Source organism: Euleptes europaea, chromosome 2, assembly GCF_029931775.1.
Source record: "Euleptes europaea isolate rEulEur1 chromosome 2, rEulEur1.hap1, whole genome shotgun sequence".
Classification (NCBI taxonomy): Eukaryota; Metazoa; Chordata; class Lepidosauria; order Squamata; family Sphaerodactylidae; genus Euleptes; species Euleptes europaea.
Window position 1 is genome coordinate 15,836,225 of NC_079313.1, and position 18,608 is coordinate 15,854,832.

At 50.0% G+C, this 18,608-nt stretch overlaps 1 protein-coding gene across 1 annotated transcript; it reads right to left on the minus strand.

Annotated features, from left to right (window-relative positions):
- Positions 1-1,214: 1,214 nt before the first annotated feature.
- On the minus strand, positions 1,215-11,531 carry SGTA (small glutamine rich tetratricopeptide repeat co-chaperone alpha). Its single transcript, XM_056867624.1, has 10 exons — positions 11,382-11,531; positions 10,252-10,355; positions 8,787-8,871; positions 7,621-7,720; positions 6,093-6,197; positions 4,707-4,845; positions 3,041-3,103; positions 2,820-2,857; positions 1,526-1,615; positions 1,215-1,342 (listed from the first exon to the last, which is right to left on the minus strand). Exons 1-10 carry the CDS (start codon positions 11,479-11,481, stop codon positions 1,228-1,230), a joined length of 939 nt encoding a protein of 312 aa, XP_056723602.1. The 5' UTR covers positions 11,482-11,531; the 3' UTR covers positions 1,215-1,227.
- Positions 11,532-18,608: the final 7,077 nt, after the last annotated feature.

The following is an 18,608-nucleotide window of genomic DNA, read 5'->3' on the forward strand; positions in this document are numbered from 1 at the left end:
GTGTTTTTTTTGGGGGGGGGGCTTGTACACGGGACAGGTCTTTGGTTTTCCAACCAACCGGCTTTCTGGGCCAGCCCAACAGCCCACAGCAAAGTTACCCTGGCTCTCACACAGAACGGAAACGTTGGACCTTAGAATCATAGTTGGAAGGGACCACCAGGGTCATCTAGTCCAACCCCCTACACAATGCAGGAAAATCACAACTACCTTGACATGCAGTGGGGAGGGGGAAACGTTCGGGGCAGCCAAATAACCTAAAGAACGATTTGAACAGTGGATTGTGGCACCCCCCCCCCCCAAGGAAATGAAAGTGTCTGTGTGTGGGGTGGGGGAGAGAAACAGCCAGCCGGGAACATTAAGAACACAAGAAAAGCCCTGCTGGGTCACACCAAGGCCCATCAAGTCCAGCAGTCTGTTCACACAGTGGCCAACCAGGTGCCTCCAGGAAGCCCCCAAACAAGACGACTGCAGCAGCAGCATCCTACCTTTGATGGACCAAGGGTCTGATTCAGTATAAGGCAGCTTCATGTGTGTTCATGTGAATGCAGTATATATAACTGCTGCAGGAAGTTCATGAGCATATATTAGGTAGTGCTTGTGACATCAAAACGAGTATACCTTTGTGCCTGTGCCATTTGTGGGAACCGGCTGTGGATCAACAGTAGAGCATCTGCTTGGCATGCAGAAGATCCCAGGTTCAATCCCCGGCATATCCAGTTAAAGGGACTAGGCAAGTAGGTGATTTGAAAGACCTCTGCCTGAGACCCTGGAGAGCAGCGGCTGGTCTGAGTAGACAATACTGACTTTGATGGACCAAGGCTCTGACTCATTATAAGGCAGCTCCATGTGTTCATGTGATGGTGGGAAATTTCATCTTTGAGGAGGGGCTGCGGCTCAGGGACAGAGCATCTGCTTGGCATGCAGAAGGTCCCCGGTTCAATCCCCGGCATCTCCAGTTAAAGGAACCAGGCAAGAAGGTGATGTGAAAGACCTCTGCCTGAGACCCTGGAGAGCCACTGACGGTCTGAGTAGACAACACTGACTTTGATGAACCACGTTCATTATAAGGCAGCTTCATGAGTTCATGCTCACTTTGCTGCTCAGAGGAGAACAGGAGGAGATGGAAACAAGCTCTGCGCCGTCAACCAGATCCATGGAGAAGGGGAGGAGGAAAGTTACCGGGGGGGGGGGGTGCTGGTGGCTTTGCCCGCTTACCTGCCGCCTCCTTCATTCCTGCTGCTCCTCGTTGCTGGCGCTGGGGGTCCGACTCCGAATCTGACTGCGCAGCTGCTCTATGAGTTCGGGGTTCTGCTGCTGCATCTGCTGGGCGAACTGTTGGCCTCTGCAGCAGAGAGAGCGAGAAAAGGTGGAAGGGTGTCAGGCAGAAAGGGGGAAGCGGCCGGCAGGCAGCCACCATCCTCTTTGGAGGCCAAGGAAGGAGACGGGGGCGGCTCCCGAGGCTTGGAGCGCAAGGGGCGGGGCGGAGAGCTCCCCCCCACATCCCCATCACATTCGTTTGACTCACGCTTGAATAAGGCTGGCGAGGTCGTTAGGGGAAGGGGCGGCTCCCGGCGTTGCCATGGGGTTGCTCCCGCCCGAAATCATCCCTGACATCCTGCAAAGAAAGGCGAAATGGTTACGCGGTAAAGTTGGAGCTTTCTGGGCTGGGAAAAGTCATCTGAATGTTGTGAGGAATCCAGAGCCCCGTCAACAAAAGTCTGGACCGTTTTTTTCCTGAGAAGGAGCCATTTTGCAACAGGAAACAGCTCCAGAGGATCCCTTCAGAGCGGTCGAAGAGGGGCTGCCTTTTAAGGAGCTTCAAATTAGTTCAAAATGCAGCAGCCGGACTGTTGACTGCAGTCAGTTGCAAGTTCTTATCAGTCTTGAAAGAGCTACACTCCCTGCTGATTTCCACCTGGGCACAATGCAAAGCCCTCACCTTACAAACCCTAAACGCTCCGCATCAGGGTACTTAAAGAAGCACCTGCTCCCACCTAAGCCTGCCCGTCATTGGAGATCTTCTCCCAGGGCTCCAGGTGATTCCAGCTTCTAAGCAATGTGGGTGAGCACTGGAGAGACAGGGACTTTTCCATGGCGGCCCCTTCGTCTCCAGAACATTGCCCAGGCACTAAGCCTGTTACGTTTTTGGTGCAAAGCAGAGGCATACTTTACCCTCCCAAGACCTTTAATGCAGTTCTCCTTCCCAGTGCCCAAACCAGCCTCCTGCACCAAGTCACATTTTTATAGTTCTACTGGCAGTCTGTGTGGCTCAGAGGCAGAGCATCTGTGGCAAGCAGGGAGTTCCTGGTTCAATCCCTGGCATCTCCATTTGAAAAAATCAGGTGGGAGGTAATGTAAAGATTTCCACCTGAGACCCTGGAGAGCCACTACCAGTCTGAGTAGACACTGCTGACCTCGACAGATCAGTGGTCTGATTCAGTATAAGGCAGTATCATCCTTTACTGCTACTGGCCATTGACAATCCAAGTGTACCCCCATGTGTCCCACAGAAGTCAGGCAGGAGGTTACCAGAAAGAGAGAGAGCTTCTCAGTGGTGGCCCCCATCCAAATTCATTCTCATCCCTTGAGCACCAGGGGAAGCCTGTACTGACCACCTGTGCTTTTAACATCTAACTGTAGCCCAACGCCAATATTGCATATAAGCTTCTGGTTCTGTTTTATTGGTCTCATTAGTTTTAACAGGAGGCCGGCTAGTAGGTTATTCAAAAACAGGCTAAACATTTTTTTTAGAAGGCCCCAGTGCTAAACTGAGAACGCACACCTCGAAAAAAAGGAGGAAAAATGTTCTCCGTACTTACAGCTGCTGTACTTGTGGATTGTTCATCAGGTTAGATGCCTGTTTATAGGGAGAAAAGCCTTTGTTAAAAAAATTGGGGGCTGTGAAAATTAAGCCCACCCAAAGAACTCCTTGTTAGTTATTTATTTAGATTTTTAACCCACCCCTCAATCCCCGGCCGAGGCTGGGCTTACAAATCAGTAAGACCCAGGCCACGCGTTCGAGAAGGAGTTTACTGTTTACCATGCTCATGAAGCCTGGGTTATTGAGCAAGCCGGCTAGATCGAAGCCTCCAGTGCCACCCGTCTGCAAGGAAAACAAAACAGAAAATAAAAATCACACACCTCTCTGACCTGAAAGGTGTGTTTTTCTTTTAATTTGGTTGGTGCTTTTTTTTTTAATATGCTGACTTTCTCTACCACTCAAGGAAGAATCAAATCTGCTTACACTCTCCTTCCCTCCCCCTCCCCACAACAGACACCCTGTGAGGTAGGTGGGGCTGAGAGAGAGTGACTAGCCCAAGGTCACCCAGCTGGTTTCATGCGAAGGAGTGGGGAAACCAACCTGGCTCACCAGATTAGTGTCCGCAGCTCATGTGGAGGAGTGGGGAATCAAACTTTATCATATCATGCCTTTAAGGAAAATCAAACCGGTTTACAATCGCCTTCCCTTCCTCTCCCCACAACTGACACCCTGTGAGGTAGGTGAGGCTGAGAGAGCTCTAAGAGAACTGTGACTAGCCCAAAGTCACCCAGCTGGCTTCAAGCATAGGAGTGGCGAAACCAACCCAGCTCACCAGATTAGCGTCCGCCACTCGTGGAGGAGTGGGGAATCAAACCCGGTTCTCCAGATCAGACTCCACCACTCCAAACCACTGCTCTTAACCACTACACCACGCTGGCTCTTCTAGCCTGATGACGAGGTCCCCAGAACTCCAAAACGTACACAATGCCTGGCCTTTAAAAAAGGTATAACGCGGACGATGTTTAGGATTTTGGACTAGGTCCGGGAGACCCAGGTTCTGAACCCCGCTCTAGGTGACCTTAGGCGAAACATACACTATTAGCCTAACCAACCTCACAGGGTTGTTGTGAGGGTAAAACGGAGGCGGGAGAGCCATGTACACCAGTCTGCGCTCCTTGCAGGAAAAGTGAGATTAAAGTGTACGAGACACATATCTAAAAAAGCATTATCTAAAACATCCAAGCCCTGTTTGTTCTCTGCTTCCTTCAATCAAGGCAGAAATGGCCACAAGTGAATTCGGGACCATCTGCTTCCAGAAAAAAACACCCATAAAGACAACGAAGAAGAGTTGGTTTTTATATGCCGACTTTCTCTACCACTTAAGGCAGAATCAAGCCGGCTTACAATCACCTTCCGTTCCCCTCCCCACAACAGACACCCTGTGAAGTAGGTGGGACTGAGAGAGCTCTAAGAGAGCTGTGACTAGCCCAAGGTTACCCAGCTGTCTTCATGTGGAGGAGTGGGGAAACCAACCCGATTAACCAGATTAGCCTCCGCCGCTCATGTGGAGGAGGGGGGAATCGAACCGGTTCTCCAGATTAGAGCCCACCGCTCCAAACCACCGCTCTTAACCGCTACACCACGCTGGCTCCTTTCCTGACCCAGGAAACCGGCAGCTGGTGTGGTGTAGGAGTTAACAATAGTGGACTAGGCTCTGGGAGATCCAGACTCGAATCACCACTCTGCAACGGAAACTTGCTGGGTGACCTCATGCCCGGTCACTCGCTCAGCCTAACCTACCTCACAGGGCTGTTGTGAGGATAAAATAAAAGAGAAGAACGATGTAGGCTGCTCTGGGTCCTAACTGGGGAGAAAGGCTGAGTCTGCGAAGCATAAAGGAGGCTTCCCCAGGAACCGAGGCCAGCAGAAGCTCCCGCAAACCCACCGGACTGGGTGCTTCTTTCATCTTCTGCTCGGTTACTTTCAGGTTTGATTTGTACGTCTCGTTGTCGGGGTCCAGCTCCAAGGCTTTCCTGTAGTAGATGACTGCGTCTGAGAGTTTGTTTAGACTGGATAGCGCTAAGCTGCAGAAAGGCCCAGGGAGAGAAGAAAAGAGGCCAGTCAGCTCTCGGCCAGGGATCATGCAAGATCAGTATAGGGCAAAGCGCTTTCCTTCGCCACTCTAGATGTGTTCCCATTAGGTCAGATTTTGGGGTATCCACCTGGAAGACCTTAACAAGGTCTGCTACCATAGTTTCAGATTCTCCCCTGCAAAACCCACAAGGGTTAGGAGAAAAATATGCTCTTCTCTTGCAGTACAAAGAGAAATCCCTTTGGCTTCTACTGTACAACCAGAAAATATTCCTGCCCACTCAATCTATGGAGATGAAGAGTTGGTTTTTATATGCTGACTTTCTCTACAACTTAAGGAAGAATCAAACCAATTTATAATTCACCTTCCCTTCCCCTCCCCACAACAGACACTCTGTGAGGTAGGTGGGGCTGAGAGAGCTGTGACTAGCTCAAGGTCACCAAGCTGGCTTCATGTGGAGGAGTGGGGAAACAAATCCAGTTCACCAGATTAGCCTCCGCCGCTCATGTGAAGGAGAGGGGAATCAAAACCCGGTTCTCCAGATCAAAGTCCACCGCTACTGCTCTTAACCACTACACCAAGCTGGCTCCAGAGAGCCCAGTTAGCAATCAGCCACGGATAATGCAAGATCAGTAGAGGGCAAAGCACGGTCATTCGCCGCCCTAGATGTGTTTCCATTCAGTCAGATTGCAGGATATCAAGCCTGCTATTAATATCCAGCAAAATCTGTTGGGTAATGTTGCTACAAATAACTTTACGATAGACTACAAACAGATTATTTTTTAATAGCAAGTGTTTTAATGATCTATTTGTGTAGTATTGTTGTAGGATCATTCTTGTCTTATTGTATTTTTATTTGTTTGGGTGGTTGGAAATCGTCTCCTGTATATGCTTGGCTGTTGGCCATGTTTTTAATAAATGGAATGGGGTACCAAGCTGTAAGACCTTAACAAGGTCTGCTACCAGAGTTTCAGAGTTTCCCTGCAAAACCCACAAGATCTAGGAGAAAAATATACTCTTCTCTTGCAGTACAAAGAGAAATCCCTCTGGCGTCTACAGTACAGCCAGCAAGGATTCCTGCCCACCCAATCTATGCAGAGGGCCAAACCGATCAACCCGCCCCTCTCCTGCTGCTTTCTATCAATAATCCGGGAGAGGATGAATGTACACAAGGATCAGCGTCAGCAGCTGAAGACTGGCAGTTAGCAGGTTGGGAAGCCAATTCAGGGAAAGACCTACCCCATTCTGCCATAGGCTTTGCTGTATTTGGGATCGATGTTTATGGCCCTTTCACAGTCTCGAACCGCGCCAGCGTAATTTCCGAGTTTGCTGTAAGCGGCGGCCCTGGAGGGAACAGAGGGAGAGAGAGACTAATTATGGACAGCATGGAATTTGCCTTTTTTACAGCAGCCACACACTGGGTTGACATCTTCATGGAGCAATCCACTACCACCCCAAAATCCCCAAGTAGTAGGTTCCTTAATCCATCACCTCCCCAGATGCAAAAGAGTCCACGCATTCCACCCCAGCTGTTGCAGATGGCCACCATGCTAAGCTTCTATACTTCTCAGCTAAGGAACGATACCTCTTGCAGACAACATCGCTTGACCCCAACCCCTTGCAATATCTTTTCCCTCAGTTGCATGAGAATCCAACTGAAGCCTCTGCTGAAGCAGACTCTAGCCCAGGGGTGGGGAACCTCTGCCCCCCGGGCTGTTTACGGCCCACGCAATCATTTTCTGTGGCCCGCATGCTGAGGCTGGGAGCTCCAGGGTGCCACTTCCTCCTTGTGCCGCTCCAGCTAGGCCCTCCCCTCGGCTCTTCAGGCTTTATTGGCAGGTGCGCGCACAAAACTCGAGGCTAGCCAGAGTGCTCTCGCGATACTTTCCCCCTCCTGGATTCCAGGCGTGTGATGCGGGGGGGGGGGGATCTGCTTGGCAAGTGCTGTGGCTCAGTGGTAGAGCATTTGCTTGGCATGCAGAAGGTCCCAGGTTCAATCCCTGGCATTGCCGGGACGGGCAAGAAACGAACCGAGGTGGGTTGCCATTGCCTTTCTCTGCATAACGACTCCGGTATTCCTTGGTGATCACCTATCCAAGTACTAATCAGGGCCGACCTTGCTTAGCTTTTGAGATCTGATGAGATCAGGCTGGGGCTGGGCCATCCAAGTCTAGATCCAGGCAGCATGTAAAATTTCTAGTACTTCATCCAGGCAGCATGTAAAATTTCTCAATAAATACAGTGTACTTCATAGTTTCTCTGGGCCAAAATGGGTAGGCCACCTATAGGTTAAGATCCTAGACATCTGCAGGACAAACCTACTGACACTTTCCGAAGAGTAAGCCCCACTGGCTGGACTTGAGTAGAATTTAGAGGAGACCTGCATAAGATTGCACTGCTGATCACTTTTTGTTTTCATTGTTAAATGTGGATGACAAACAGGGCAGAAATATCTAATAATCAACCAAAGAGAAGCATTTCCAGCCATCACACTAGGGGTGAGTTGTTTAAACATTTGACCAAATATAGCAGGCTAATTTTTAAGTTGATCATTTTGTAGGATGTTATAAATAATCCAAATGGCCCTTGGCAGAAAAATGGTTCCCCACCCCTGCTCTAGACGAAAGCTTATACCACCTGGTGTAAAGGGTGCCACAAGACTACTTTGTTTTGAAAGACGTTCCTCTGACCAAGGTCTCTGCCCTGGGGACACAAAGGGCGCCTATCAAAGAGGAGGTCAGCAAGCGTTTTGGCTTTCCCCCCTCACCTGTTACAGTAGTATACCGCGTTGGACGGGTTCAGCTCGATGGCTTTCCCGTAGTAGGAGATGGCGCTTTCAAAGTTCTCCGCCTTCATTTGCTCGTTTCCTAAAAATAATAAAAATTGTGTGCCGTCAAGCCACATCTGACTCATGGTGACCCCGGGACCATGGGGTTTTCAAGGCAAGAGACGAGCAGAGGTGGTTTGCCATTGCCTTCCACTGTATAGCGACCCCAGCCTTCCTCGGTGGTCTCCCTTCCAAGTACTAACTGTGACCGGCCCTGCTTAGCTTCCACGCTCTTACAAGATCAGGATAAACTGAGCTACTCAGGCTGTTCTCACTTCCTACCAAGAAGGAAATATCCTCTATGGAATTTATGCAGACCTCAAATCCACAAGAGGTGACTCCTAAATACTTGGGGATGGGGGTGGGACCTCCCTGGTTGGTATACCTTCCTCATAGGCATCGCTTTCTGCCTGTCACTAGCTCAAACTGAACTAGCCAGCAAGGCCAAGAGACCGCGCTGTTCAAATAAGCTCAGCTCTTGGTCCCCTCAGGAGGGGAACCTACTGAGGCAACACTCAAACTGTGAGACAGCACCTTAGTATAGTACCAAAGAATCATAGAGTTGGAAGGGACCACCAGGGGCATCTAGTCCAACCCACTGCACAATGCAGGAAATTCACAACTACCTTCCCCCCACATCCCCAGTGACCCCTAGTCCATGCCCAGAAGATGGCCAAGGTGCCCTCCCTCTCATGATCTGCCTAAGTTCACCGAATCAGCGTTGCTGTCAGATGGCCATCTAGCCTCTGCTTAAAAACCTCCAGGGAAGGAGAGTTTACCATCTCCCAAGGAAGCCTGTTCCACTGAGGAACCTCTCTGTTAGAAAATTCTTCCTAATGTCTAGACAGAAACTCTTTTGATTTAATTTCAACCCGCTGGTTCTGGTCCGACCTTCTGGAGCAACAGAAAACAACTCGGCACCCTCCTCTATATGACAGCCCTTCATGTACTTGAAGATGGTTATCATATCACCTTTCCCTACCTAGGATCCAACCCCTGCTCAGTGACATCACTGGATCAGTGCTTGAGAACCTCCCTCACACATCCCGGAAGAAAAGAGGCTCAGCCGAACAGGGGGCTCGGGGGGAGAGGAGGACGCTTCCTACCTTCCGTTTTCAGCCTCTCTGCTTCAGCTGCATCTTCTTCCGAAGGCGTTACCGGCTCAGAATCTGTTCTGCTTGGCTGGGGCTCCTAGAGGAACCGAGAGGGAGAAAGAGGCAGAGGCCAGCCTGCTACAAACTGATTAGAGTCTAGAAGGTTCGGTCACTTAGCAAGCATCGTGGAATCCTGTTCACAGGTTCAGCAGGCACAACCTGCTCCCCCCTCCCCCAGCTACCTGCTGAACCAGACCAGCGGCTGAAGTGTGTGCAGCCTGAAGGCCCCACATCTGGATGGCTATGGGGCTGCAGCTGGAGAGCACAGCAGCCTCTGGGAAGGCCCAAATGCTCAGCTGAGAGTACAAGAGCAGAGCTGGTCAGCTAGGCCAGAGGGGGATGGTTGAAGACCCAGGCCCGGCAGAAGCCCTGCCGAGATTCCAAGCCCCCGTCACCTCTGCTTCTGCAGCCCAGCCCTAGCGGCTTTTGAACACATGAAGCTGCCTTATACTGCCTTATACTCTTGGTCCATCAAGGTCAGTATTGTCCACTCAGACCAGCAGCAGCTCTCCAGGGTCTCAGGCAGTCTTTCACATCACCTACTTGCCTGGTCTCTTTAACTGGAGATGTCAGGGATTGAACATGGGACCTTCTGCATGCCAAGCAGATGCTCTACCACTGAGCCACAGCCCCTCCCAAACACATGAACACATGAAGCTGCCTTATACTGAAGAAGACCCTTGGTCCATCAAAGTCAGTATTGTCTACTCTAACCGGCATTGGCTCTCCAGAGGTCTTTCACATCACTTACTTCCCTAGTCCCTTTAACTGGAGATGCCAGGGATTGAACTGGGGACCTTCTGCATGCCAAGCAGATGCTCTACCACTGAGCCATGGCCCCTCCATATAAAAGGCCAATGTGTTCTTTTCTTCCTCCAAAAACCATGGTTTTATTCTCTATTTTTAGCTGTCGTCACAGCTGAGTTATGGCAACCCCACAGTTTTCAAGGCAAGAAACATTCAGAAGTGGTTTGCCATTGCCTGGCTCCTAGTCACAACCCTGGTGTTCCTTGGAGGTCTCCCATCCAAATACTTACCAGGGATGACCCTGCTTCACTTATGAGATCTGATGAGATCAGACTAGCCTGGGCTATCCTCCCATCTGCACAGCTGTCTACAGACTTACCTCCGCAATCTCTGGTTCCCACCCCAGGCAACTTGTTGGGGGGGGGGAGGCAGGGTCCATTGCCTCTGCCCATCTGCCCCCTCTCCCTAATATGCAACTTGAATCCAGAGACCATATGCTGAATAACACACTTTCAACCAACTTTTGCAGTCATTTGCCAAGGGATTGGAACCGCCTTATTCAGTGTGTGTGAAAGCGCCCTACGGTTTTACTATACTGCAAGTTTTTCCTCTCTTCCTCCTGCTGGCCCCGGATGCCCATTCTGCTCCAGCCACACCTGCAGAAACCCACCTTTGCTGCAGCAGCGTCGAAGATTTCGGGAAGGGTCTGTGAAATGGCCAAGCCTCTGTCATCCATGGACACCCCAAAGGCTGTTTCTAGGCACTGGATGGCGACTAGAGAAAAAGGAGGGGCAGTTAACCTTTCTCGCCTTGGAAGATGTTGCCAAGCAACCAGCAGCATCTGCCTTCCCGCAACGAACACCTTCGCTCCCCCCTGCAGGGCCTCCTCCAGGTAGACCCCCATCACAGTGGAATGTGAAGACTGAAGCTATTGCAGCTTCTTTATTTAGCAATTGGTGGGGGGGAAAGAAAATGGAGGCTCTTTTCTCCAAGAAAGTTTTTGTCAGAATGAAGAAGGGTTGGGTTTTATATGCCGACATTCTCTACCACTCAAGGTAGAATCAAACTGGCTCACAATCACCTTCCCCTCCCCACAACAGACACCCTGTGAGGTAGGTGGGGCTGAGAGTGTGACTAGTCCAAGGTCACCTAGCAGGCTTCGTGTGGGGAAACAAATCCAGTCCACCAGATTAGCATCTACCGCTCATGCGGAGGAGTGGGGAATCAAACCCGGTTCTCCAGATCAGACTCCACTGCTCCAAACCACTGCTCTTAACCACTACACCACGCTGGCTGGAGGTAGACCTGGGACAGCTGAGAGAAAACCCTTCTTCACACAGGGCAGAATTAACTTGTGCGACTCGCTGCCACCGGATACACTGCTTGTCTGCTCCCTTGGACGGCTTTCGAAGGGGAGTCGGATAAATTCAAACAGGGCGCAAGGCCTACCAATGAAATAGCTTAATCATACTTGCAGATCCAGTGGCAGTCTACCTCTAAATTCTAGTAGCTGGGGGAAGGGCTGTTGATTTTCTGCCCAGCTCGCCACTGGAGGAACTGGCTGGCCATTGCTGGGAACAGGGCAGTGAACTAAATCTTTCATTTGATCCAGCAGGGCTGATCTTCCAGCAGGGCTAGAACCTTTTCCCACCTTCTATCAGGCATTCCCCAAATTAGAATCTGGGAGATCCAGGTTCAAACCTTCAATTTGTCATACAGCTTGCTGGGTGACCTAGAGCAGGAATGCAGGATGCAACCTGGAGTGGCACACACATGCACATACACATTGCAGTCACCTACCTTCCAAGCTCTCTTGAGCATCGGGGGAGAGCCCCCCATTCTGCAGCTGATCCTGGAGAAACTGGATGATCGAGAAGGCGAGGCGTTTTTTGTCTGCCATTCTGCTGCTCTGAGTGAACCTTTGCTGCTACTTCCTTTAATTCAGAATAAAAGCAGACAGGGGAGCAAAGATAGAAGTTATGCAAACTGTGAAATGAAAACCTGGAAGACGGAGCTAGGACACATCAAATTGGCAGAGATACAGCAATTTTTCAATCTAAGCAAGAACCTCAGTCCAGAGAATCAGGTTTTTTGCACCGGAGGCCAGCAGCACAATTGGACTATATGGCCCCTTCCAACTCTATGATTCTATGAATTTTTAAAGAGAGATGCTGGAGATTCTTGCTGTGCGGACACCCCACCTTTCCTCTGCGGGTTCTCACGGCATTCCTTCCCCCCGCCACCACTGCCAAACCCAAGCACTGACCACGTTCAGGAATGGCTCTCCATTAAAGTAAGGAGCTGTATCAACAAGGGTGCCACGTCGCATGTTGTCACACCATGCTGCGAACAACAAACTTTTGTGGTACGGTCTTGGGAGGAATCCTCCTTCAGTCTAAATGCCCAGGGCACAGTTTCTTGTCAGTACCAGAAATTTCTTAGCACGTGCTCAGGGGCGCTGTTACTTTGCACAAAAGAATTTCCAAGGATGAACTCTGAGCCTGGGAAAGAGACAGGCTGGAGACGTCTGGTCACGCTGCCACAGGTTTGCTCGGGCATTGCCGCGTACCAGGGCAACCATCGAATCCAACCCCCCTCCACAACAAATGGCCCTCTGTGTAAAATCCCTGCCTCCTCCAGTCACATTATCAAGGCCACGGTGTGGTGCAACCAATTGCAGAAATGCTGGCCTCCCCCACCCACACACAAAACCCCCCAATAATAACAACCAGAAAACACTTCAAGGATTTTTTCCCCCCTATAACTGTGAAGTTACGATGATAGCCAATGGGGTAAATTACAGATCCAAACCCCTGAATTCAAAGTCACCTTGGTCAGAACAGGGGCGAAGCTTGAGGCTGAATGGGGGGAAAAACACATACACAAAAAAGCACAAATACGATCAAGGGGATGCCGTGAAAGTCAGGCTTTTTCATCAAGTGTCAGACGAATTTAGAAAGCCACTCCTGTCAAAGCATTGGAATGAATCTCTCTATTGCAGGGCCAACGTTCAGAAGAGAGGCACAAGATTTAGGTCCCACAGAGGCAGTGAACACACATCTGGGCCATGCTACATCTGACTGCAGTTGTGTATGAGATTAAATACAAAAGGGGGGGGAAGCCCTGCATCCAGAAGATTACCAGGTCAGATGGAAAAATTCTACCTAGCCTTCTCTCTAATTCTCTGGGTGTAGAGTTTTTTTTATTGGTACAGGTTGAGCATCCCTTATCCAGACTGTTTGGAACCAGTGAGTAATAGAATAATAGAAGAGGTCTGTATTTCGGATCTTTCCGTATTTTGGAATCTTTTGGAGTTTTTCCATATGCATAAGGATATCTCTTAGGGATGGGACCCAAGTCCCATTCACGGAATTCATTTATGTTTTATATATACTTTATACATATAGCCTGAATGTAATTTTAAACAACATTTAAAATAATTTTGTATATATTGAACCATCAATGGCGCTGCTGAGGGCCTGGGAGTAATGCCTGCGTGCTGGTTCAAAATGTCCGGTTTTCAGATCAGTCTGGATATCGTATGTCTGGATAAGGGATACTCAGCCTGTGATGCTTATTTTATTTATTTACTTATTCAAAACATCTCCAGGCTGCCTTTCCACTAACTCAGGGTCCCCAAAGCAGTGAACATTTCAAGCATTCAAACAGCATTAAAACTATAAATATGTACCACATATTTGAAATAATTAAATCAACACATAGGTACACAACCGGAGAGGAGGGCTAACAGGCTAGTGAGGGAACTCCAAGCAAAACTAAAAAGTCTTCGCTCACTGGCAAAAAACAATGATACAGGAAGGCAGATGAATCTGCCTGGGAAGGGAGTTCCATAGTTTCAGTGCCACCACCAAGAAGGCCCTTTCTCTAAATTTAGATGGCAGAGGTAACCCAAAGCAGGGCCCCAAAGATCATATGGGAGAAGGCCATCTTTAAGCTATGCTGGCCCTAAACCATATAGGGCTTTAAAGGCCAATAACAGCACCTTGAACTGGGCCTAGAAGCAAACCGGGAGACAGTGTAGATGAACCAAGGATGGAGTGATGTTGTCCCTATGGCCCACCCCAGTCAACATTCTGGCAGAAAACATCAGTGTGTCAGCCTCAAGGGTTCTAACCCAGCCTTCCCCTGATCCGCTAGTGTTGGGGAGGGGCTGTGGCTCAGTGGTAGAGCCTCTGCTTTGCATGCAGAAGGTCCCAGGTTCAATCCCCGGCATCTCGTTAAAGGGACTAGGCGAGTAGGTGATGTAAAAGACCTCTGGCTGAGACCTTGGAGAGCTGCTGCCGGTCTGAGTAGACAGTACTGACTTTGATGGACCGAGGGTCTGATTCAGAATAAGGTAGTTTCATGTGTTCAATACACAGGAGTATTTATTTGTTGTTAATGGCAGACTACTGACTCAGAAGAGCCCCTTCCTACCGTCTTCAACAGCCCAGCTTAATCACAGATGAAAACCTTTAGCAAGAATGAGGCCTTAAAGAGAGTTCTTTAACACTCTCTACAGTTCCAACCCTAAATGCCCTAACCCTTATTTCTCTTCCAAGAATAAGGAAGAGGGGGTGGCAGACTTAAAACAGGAAGAATGATAAAAGAAAGCCCGCACTGCAGTAATGCATGAACTCCAAAAGCAAGTGAGGGGTTACAGAGTTACGGCATCTGAAATAGCAGACATTCTTCTGATGTCACGGGTGGGATGGGAATAAGGGATGACTCAACCCCTCAGATCCCCAACCGAAATTAAGCAAGTGTCATTGCGTGTGTTCACGTGACTGTTCTTAGTTTTCTTCAGATGGCAAACTCTTGGGGACAGAGGTCCTCTTCACTAACGTCAGAATGCTCTTACCCTCACCAGCATCTATGCGAAAAGCGAACTGGTCCCACAGCTTACGCAAATCATTTTAAATTACGATTTTGTGGCTAATTTTATAATTTATGTACTAATGTATCTTGTGTGATGTTACCCGCCCTGAGGCAGCTTTGGCCAGGAAGGGAGGGCTATAAATCACAATATAAATAAAGAACTAAAAGTTTGCCAACTTTCTGAGGCAACAAGAGGTATGGGTGCACCATATCCACAATGCTGTGGCTCAGCAAAATAAACAGCCCCAAATAAAAGGCATAGTTAAATTTCAGTTAAGTGAAATATAATTGTTGAACTTTTTCAGTATCCCATTGTATATATATTGGGACTGGGGTGGTGGTAGTAGAAATGAGATTTACATTATCCTGCCTGTGTTACACAGCACCCAATATAATACACATGCTCCTCTGAGACTAGAGAGAACAGGGATGAACCATGACTAGTATTCATTTTGACAAGTAGCCATGGATAGCCCTATCCTCCATAAATATGTCCACTCCCCTCTTAAAGCAGTGAGGGTCTGGGGGTCTTTAGCCATGATGCATTTATTTTAGGGGGCTTCCAAATGCAGAGGTATCTTGCTTACAAGTAGACCCAACTTTTGTCTAGGCACAAAATAATACACATACTGGGTTTCTACATTACACACCCATTGTGTGGGTGGCTGACAGCATCAGGCAATAATAGCACCGGGATGGCCACAGGTGAAGCATCCCCCAGCCACTTACCAGCGCGTAGCCTGTGCCATTATGAGAGGAAGGGAGCGGGCACGGACCCCAAAGTCACCCCACTTTTGCAGGAGGAACCCCGCCCTTGACAAAAAGGGTCTTTGTCCAACAGGCAAAACGCACACACATGCCCCCCCACATAGAACTACAGCCACACAGAAAAGCTGCATCTGTCAGACTTCTGCCTTTGACCCAGGAGCAGCCCTTCCTTTGAGAAAAAGAGAGGGCTCCCTCCAACAACCCCAATCCCTTCCACTAGGGGCTAGAGTAGACATCCAACAGGCGCAGCTCCCCCACCCTATGAAGGCCTTCCCACGGGGGGGGGAAAGGCTGCATCTGTTGGATTTCTGGGATGGAGCAATCTCTCCCCCATCCTCCCTCTCTCTCTTAGGGAAAAGGGGGAGAGAGAGCCTGTCTGGGGGGCGGAACCTACCCCCACCCCCCACCCCAGACAACCCATTGAGGCTTGCAGGGGAAAAGCGACCCCTCCCTGTCTTCCTTGGGTGCATGAAGAGGGAGGAGAGAGGGAAGCAGGAACCCCACGACTACAGCCCCCTCCCCGCATTAAAGGATACAGTGACTGGGGTTCCTCCCTGGCATTCAGAGGCTGCCTCCCTCCAGGAAACGTGGGGTCCCTCAATGCCAAAACGCCCCCTCTCAAAAGCAACCCATGATGCCTAGAGGGGGGGAGGAGCGGCCCAGCCCCCCCCCATTTTCTCCTCCCCCTCTCCCCGTGCCCCCTTCCCTCACCCCTCCCCACTCACCAGCCCTCAAGACGCCCCCCCAGCAGCGAAGCAGCCAGCAAGCCCAACTACGCATGCACCGTCCGAGGGCCCCTTGTCTTGTTCTTCTTTTCCGCCCCACTGCGCAGGCGCCTCTCGGGGGGACGCTGCGCCTGCGCGCCGGGCCCCGGTTCCAGTCAGAGGCGGACAAGCCCCGGCGTTCTTTCTTCCCTCCAACCCCCTTCCTTCTCCTGACTCGCGCCGGGAGGACCGAGTGCACGCATGCGCGCAGAAGCCGACTCGCCCAAAGGGCGCATGCGTAAACTGGGCTGAGGGCGTCTCCGACGCGTCCTTCTCCGAGCCTCTCCCCGCTTTCCGCCCTTCTTTACGCCCCCGCCCAAGTGAGGGCGGAAAACGGGCAAAAGGAGCGAGGCATTGTGGGGGAAGAAGGATGCTTACGACGCCTCTCATACCCACCCACCCGGCGATTGCGCCAAAGGGAATGGAAGCGTTATAGATCTGTGATAAAACTTCCGGTTCTTTAATGTAAAGAGTACATTTCTCCATTTGCGGGGCGAGAACCTCTCCCTTGTCAAAGTGAATGCCTGAGCTTTTCCCATTATGCTGCAGTTCCAATTTATGAAAACACCGTCCTGAACATTTCAGTTTTGCACATTCTGAGAAATGATAAGAAATCTGGAGCCTACTTGCTTTCCTTTGCATGGTCTCAAGCAAAACACATCAGTACCCTCCTTCCCAACACAACATCTAAAGTATGGCTGCCTTATGCTGGATCTGTTCTGCAGAAGACTGTGGAACTCCCTGCCTCAGGAAGCCTTGCTTGGGTGGCCTGCTAGATTTGTTTCAGAGAGCCTCTGAACCTGCTGGCTGGTGTCCATTTTTTTAAATTGCTATCTTTAAGAGTGCTTTGTTGTACACACCGCATTTAAGTTTCTCTCTGCTTAGAGGGGCAAGACATAAATCCAGATAACTGTGGAACTCCCTACCCCAGGATGTGGTGATGGCTGCCAACTCGAAAGGCTTTAAGAGGGGACATGTTCATGGAGGAGAGGGCTATTCATAGCTACTAGTCAAAATGAATACTAGTCATGATACATACCTATTTTCTCCAGGATCAGAGGAACATGCCTATTATATTAGGTGTTGTGGAACACAGGCAGGATGGTGCTGCTGCAGTCATCTTGTTTGTGGGCTTCCTAGAGGTACCTGGTTGGCCACTGTGTGAGCAGACTGCTGGACTTGATGGGCCTTGGTCTGATCCAGCATGGCTTTTCTTATGTTCTTATAATAAGTGTGGTCTCCAGATGACACACTCTGGCAGAGAGGTATTTTCCTCCTGTCTTACCAGAGATCCTTTAAACTGGGGGTTGAGACTGGTGAACTTCTGGAGGCAAAGCTACTGAGCTGTGGCTTAAAGACAGAAGAGCCTCGCTGTTGATTTTAGCTCAGGACCATGTGAAGCTGCCTTATACAGGAGCAGCCCATCGATCCCTCCAGCCTAGCGTTGCCTGCTGTCATTGGTGACAGCTGTCCAGAGTTTCAAGAAAGGTTTCCCCCAATACTGTCTACCTGAGATCCTTTAGCTGGAGATGCTGCCACTGGTTGAACCATGAGCGCATGAAGTTCTGGAGTCGGATCATTGCTACATCTGGCAGCCTTCTGACTGGCAACAGCTGTAAGGTCTTTCTTGTCAGCATTTTAAAAAAACAACTGGATTTGAATGAGACAGAGCAGATGCCAGGGTGGGTCCTGTTGTTCATGTGCCAGGGGGCTGTGGGCAACTCTAGCATTACGTTTCCTTAAAAAGGTAAATGTAGTCCCCTGTGCAAGCACTGGGTCATTCCGTTCACATCAAGGCGTTTACCAGGCAGTCTATGGCCATTTATGAATGGGAGGTTTTTCCTTGGATTTGTGGCTATCTAGATGCACATTTTCGGCAGCTACGTCAAAGCTCTGCATGGGGGCTTATTTTTGAGTTTTGAGAATTCAGATGGGGAAAATGTTCATTTAGAGAGTGGCAAATCCAAGGCAAAACCTCCCATGCATAAGAAGAAGAGGAGTTGGTTTTTATATGCTGACTTTCTCTACAGCTTAAGGAAGAATCATACTGGCTTACAATCACCTTCCCCTCCCCACAACAGACACCCTGCGAGGTGGGGCTGAGAGAGTGTGACTAGCCCAAGGTCACCCAGCGGGCTTCATGTGTGTGTGTGTGTGTGTAAAGTGCTGTCAAGTCACAGCCGACTTACGGCGACCGCTTTTTGGGGTTTTCATGGCAAGAGACTATCAGAGGTGGTCTGCCAGTGCCTTCCTCTGCACAGCAACCCTGGACTTCCTTGGTGGTCTCCCATCCAAATACTAACCAGGGCTGACCCTGCTTAGCTTCTGAGATCTGACGAGATCAGGCTAGCCTGGGCCATCCAGGTCAGGGCGGCTTCATGTGTAGGAGCGGGGAAACAAATCCAGTTCACCAGACTAGCCTCCGCCACTCATGGGGAGGAGTGGGGAATCAAACCCGGTTCTCCAGATCAGAGCCCGCCACTCCAAACCACCGCTCTTTAACCACTACACCATGCCCTATGTTTACGGGGTGGTTTGCCATTGCCTTCCCCAGTCGTGTACACTTTACCCCCAGCAAGCTGGGTCCTCATTTGACCGACCTCGGAAGGATGGAAGG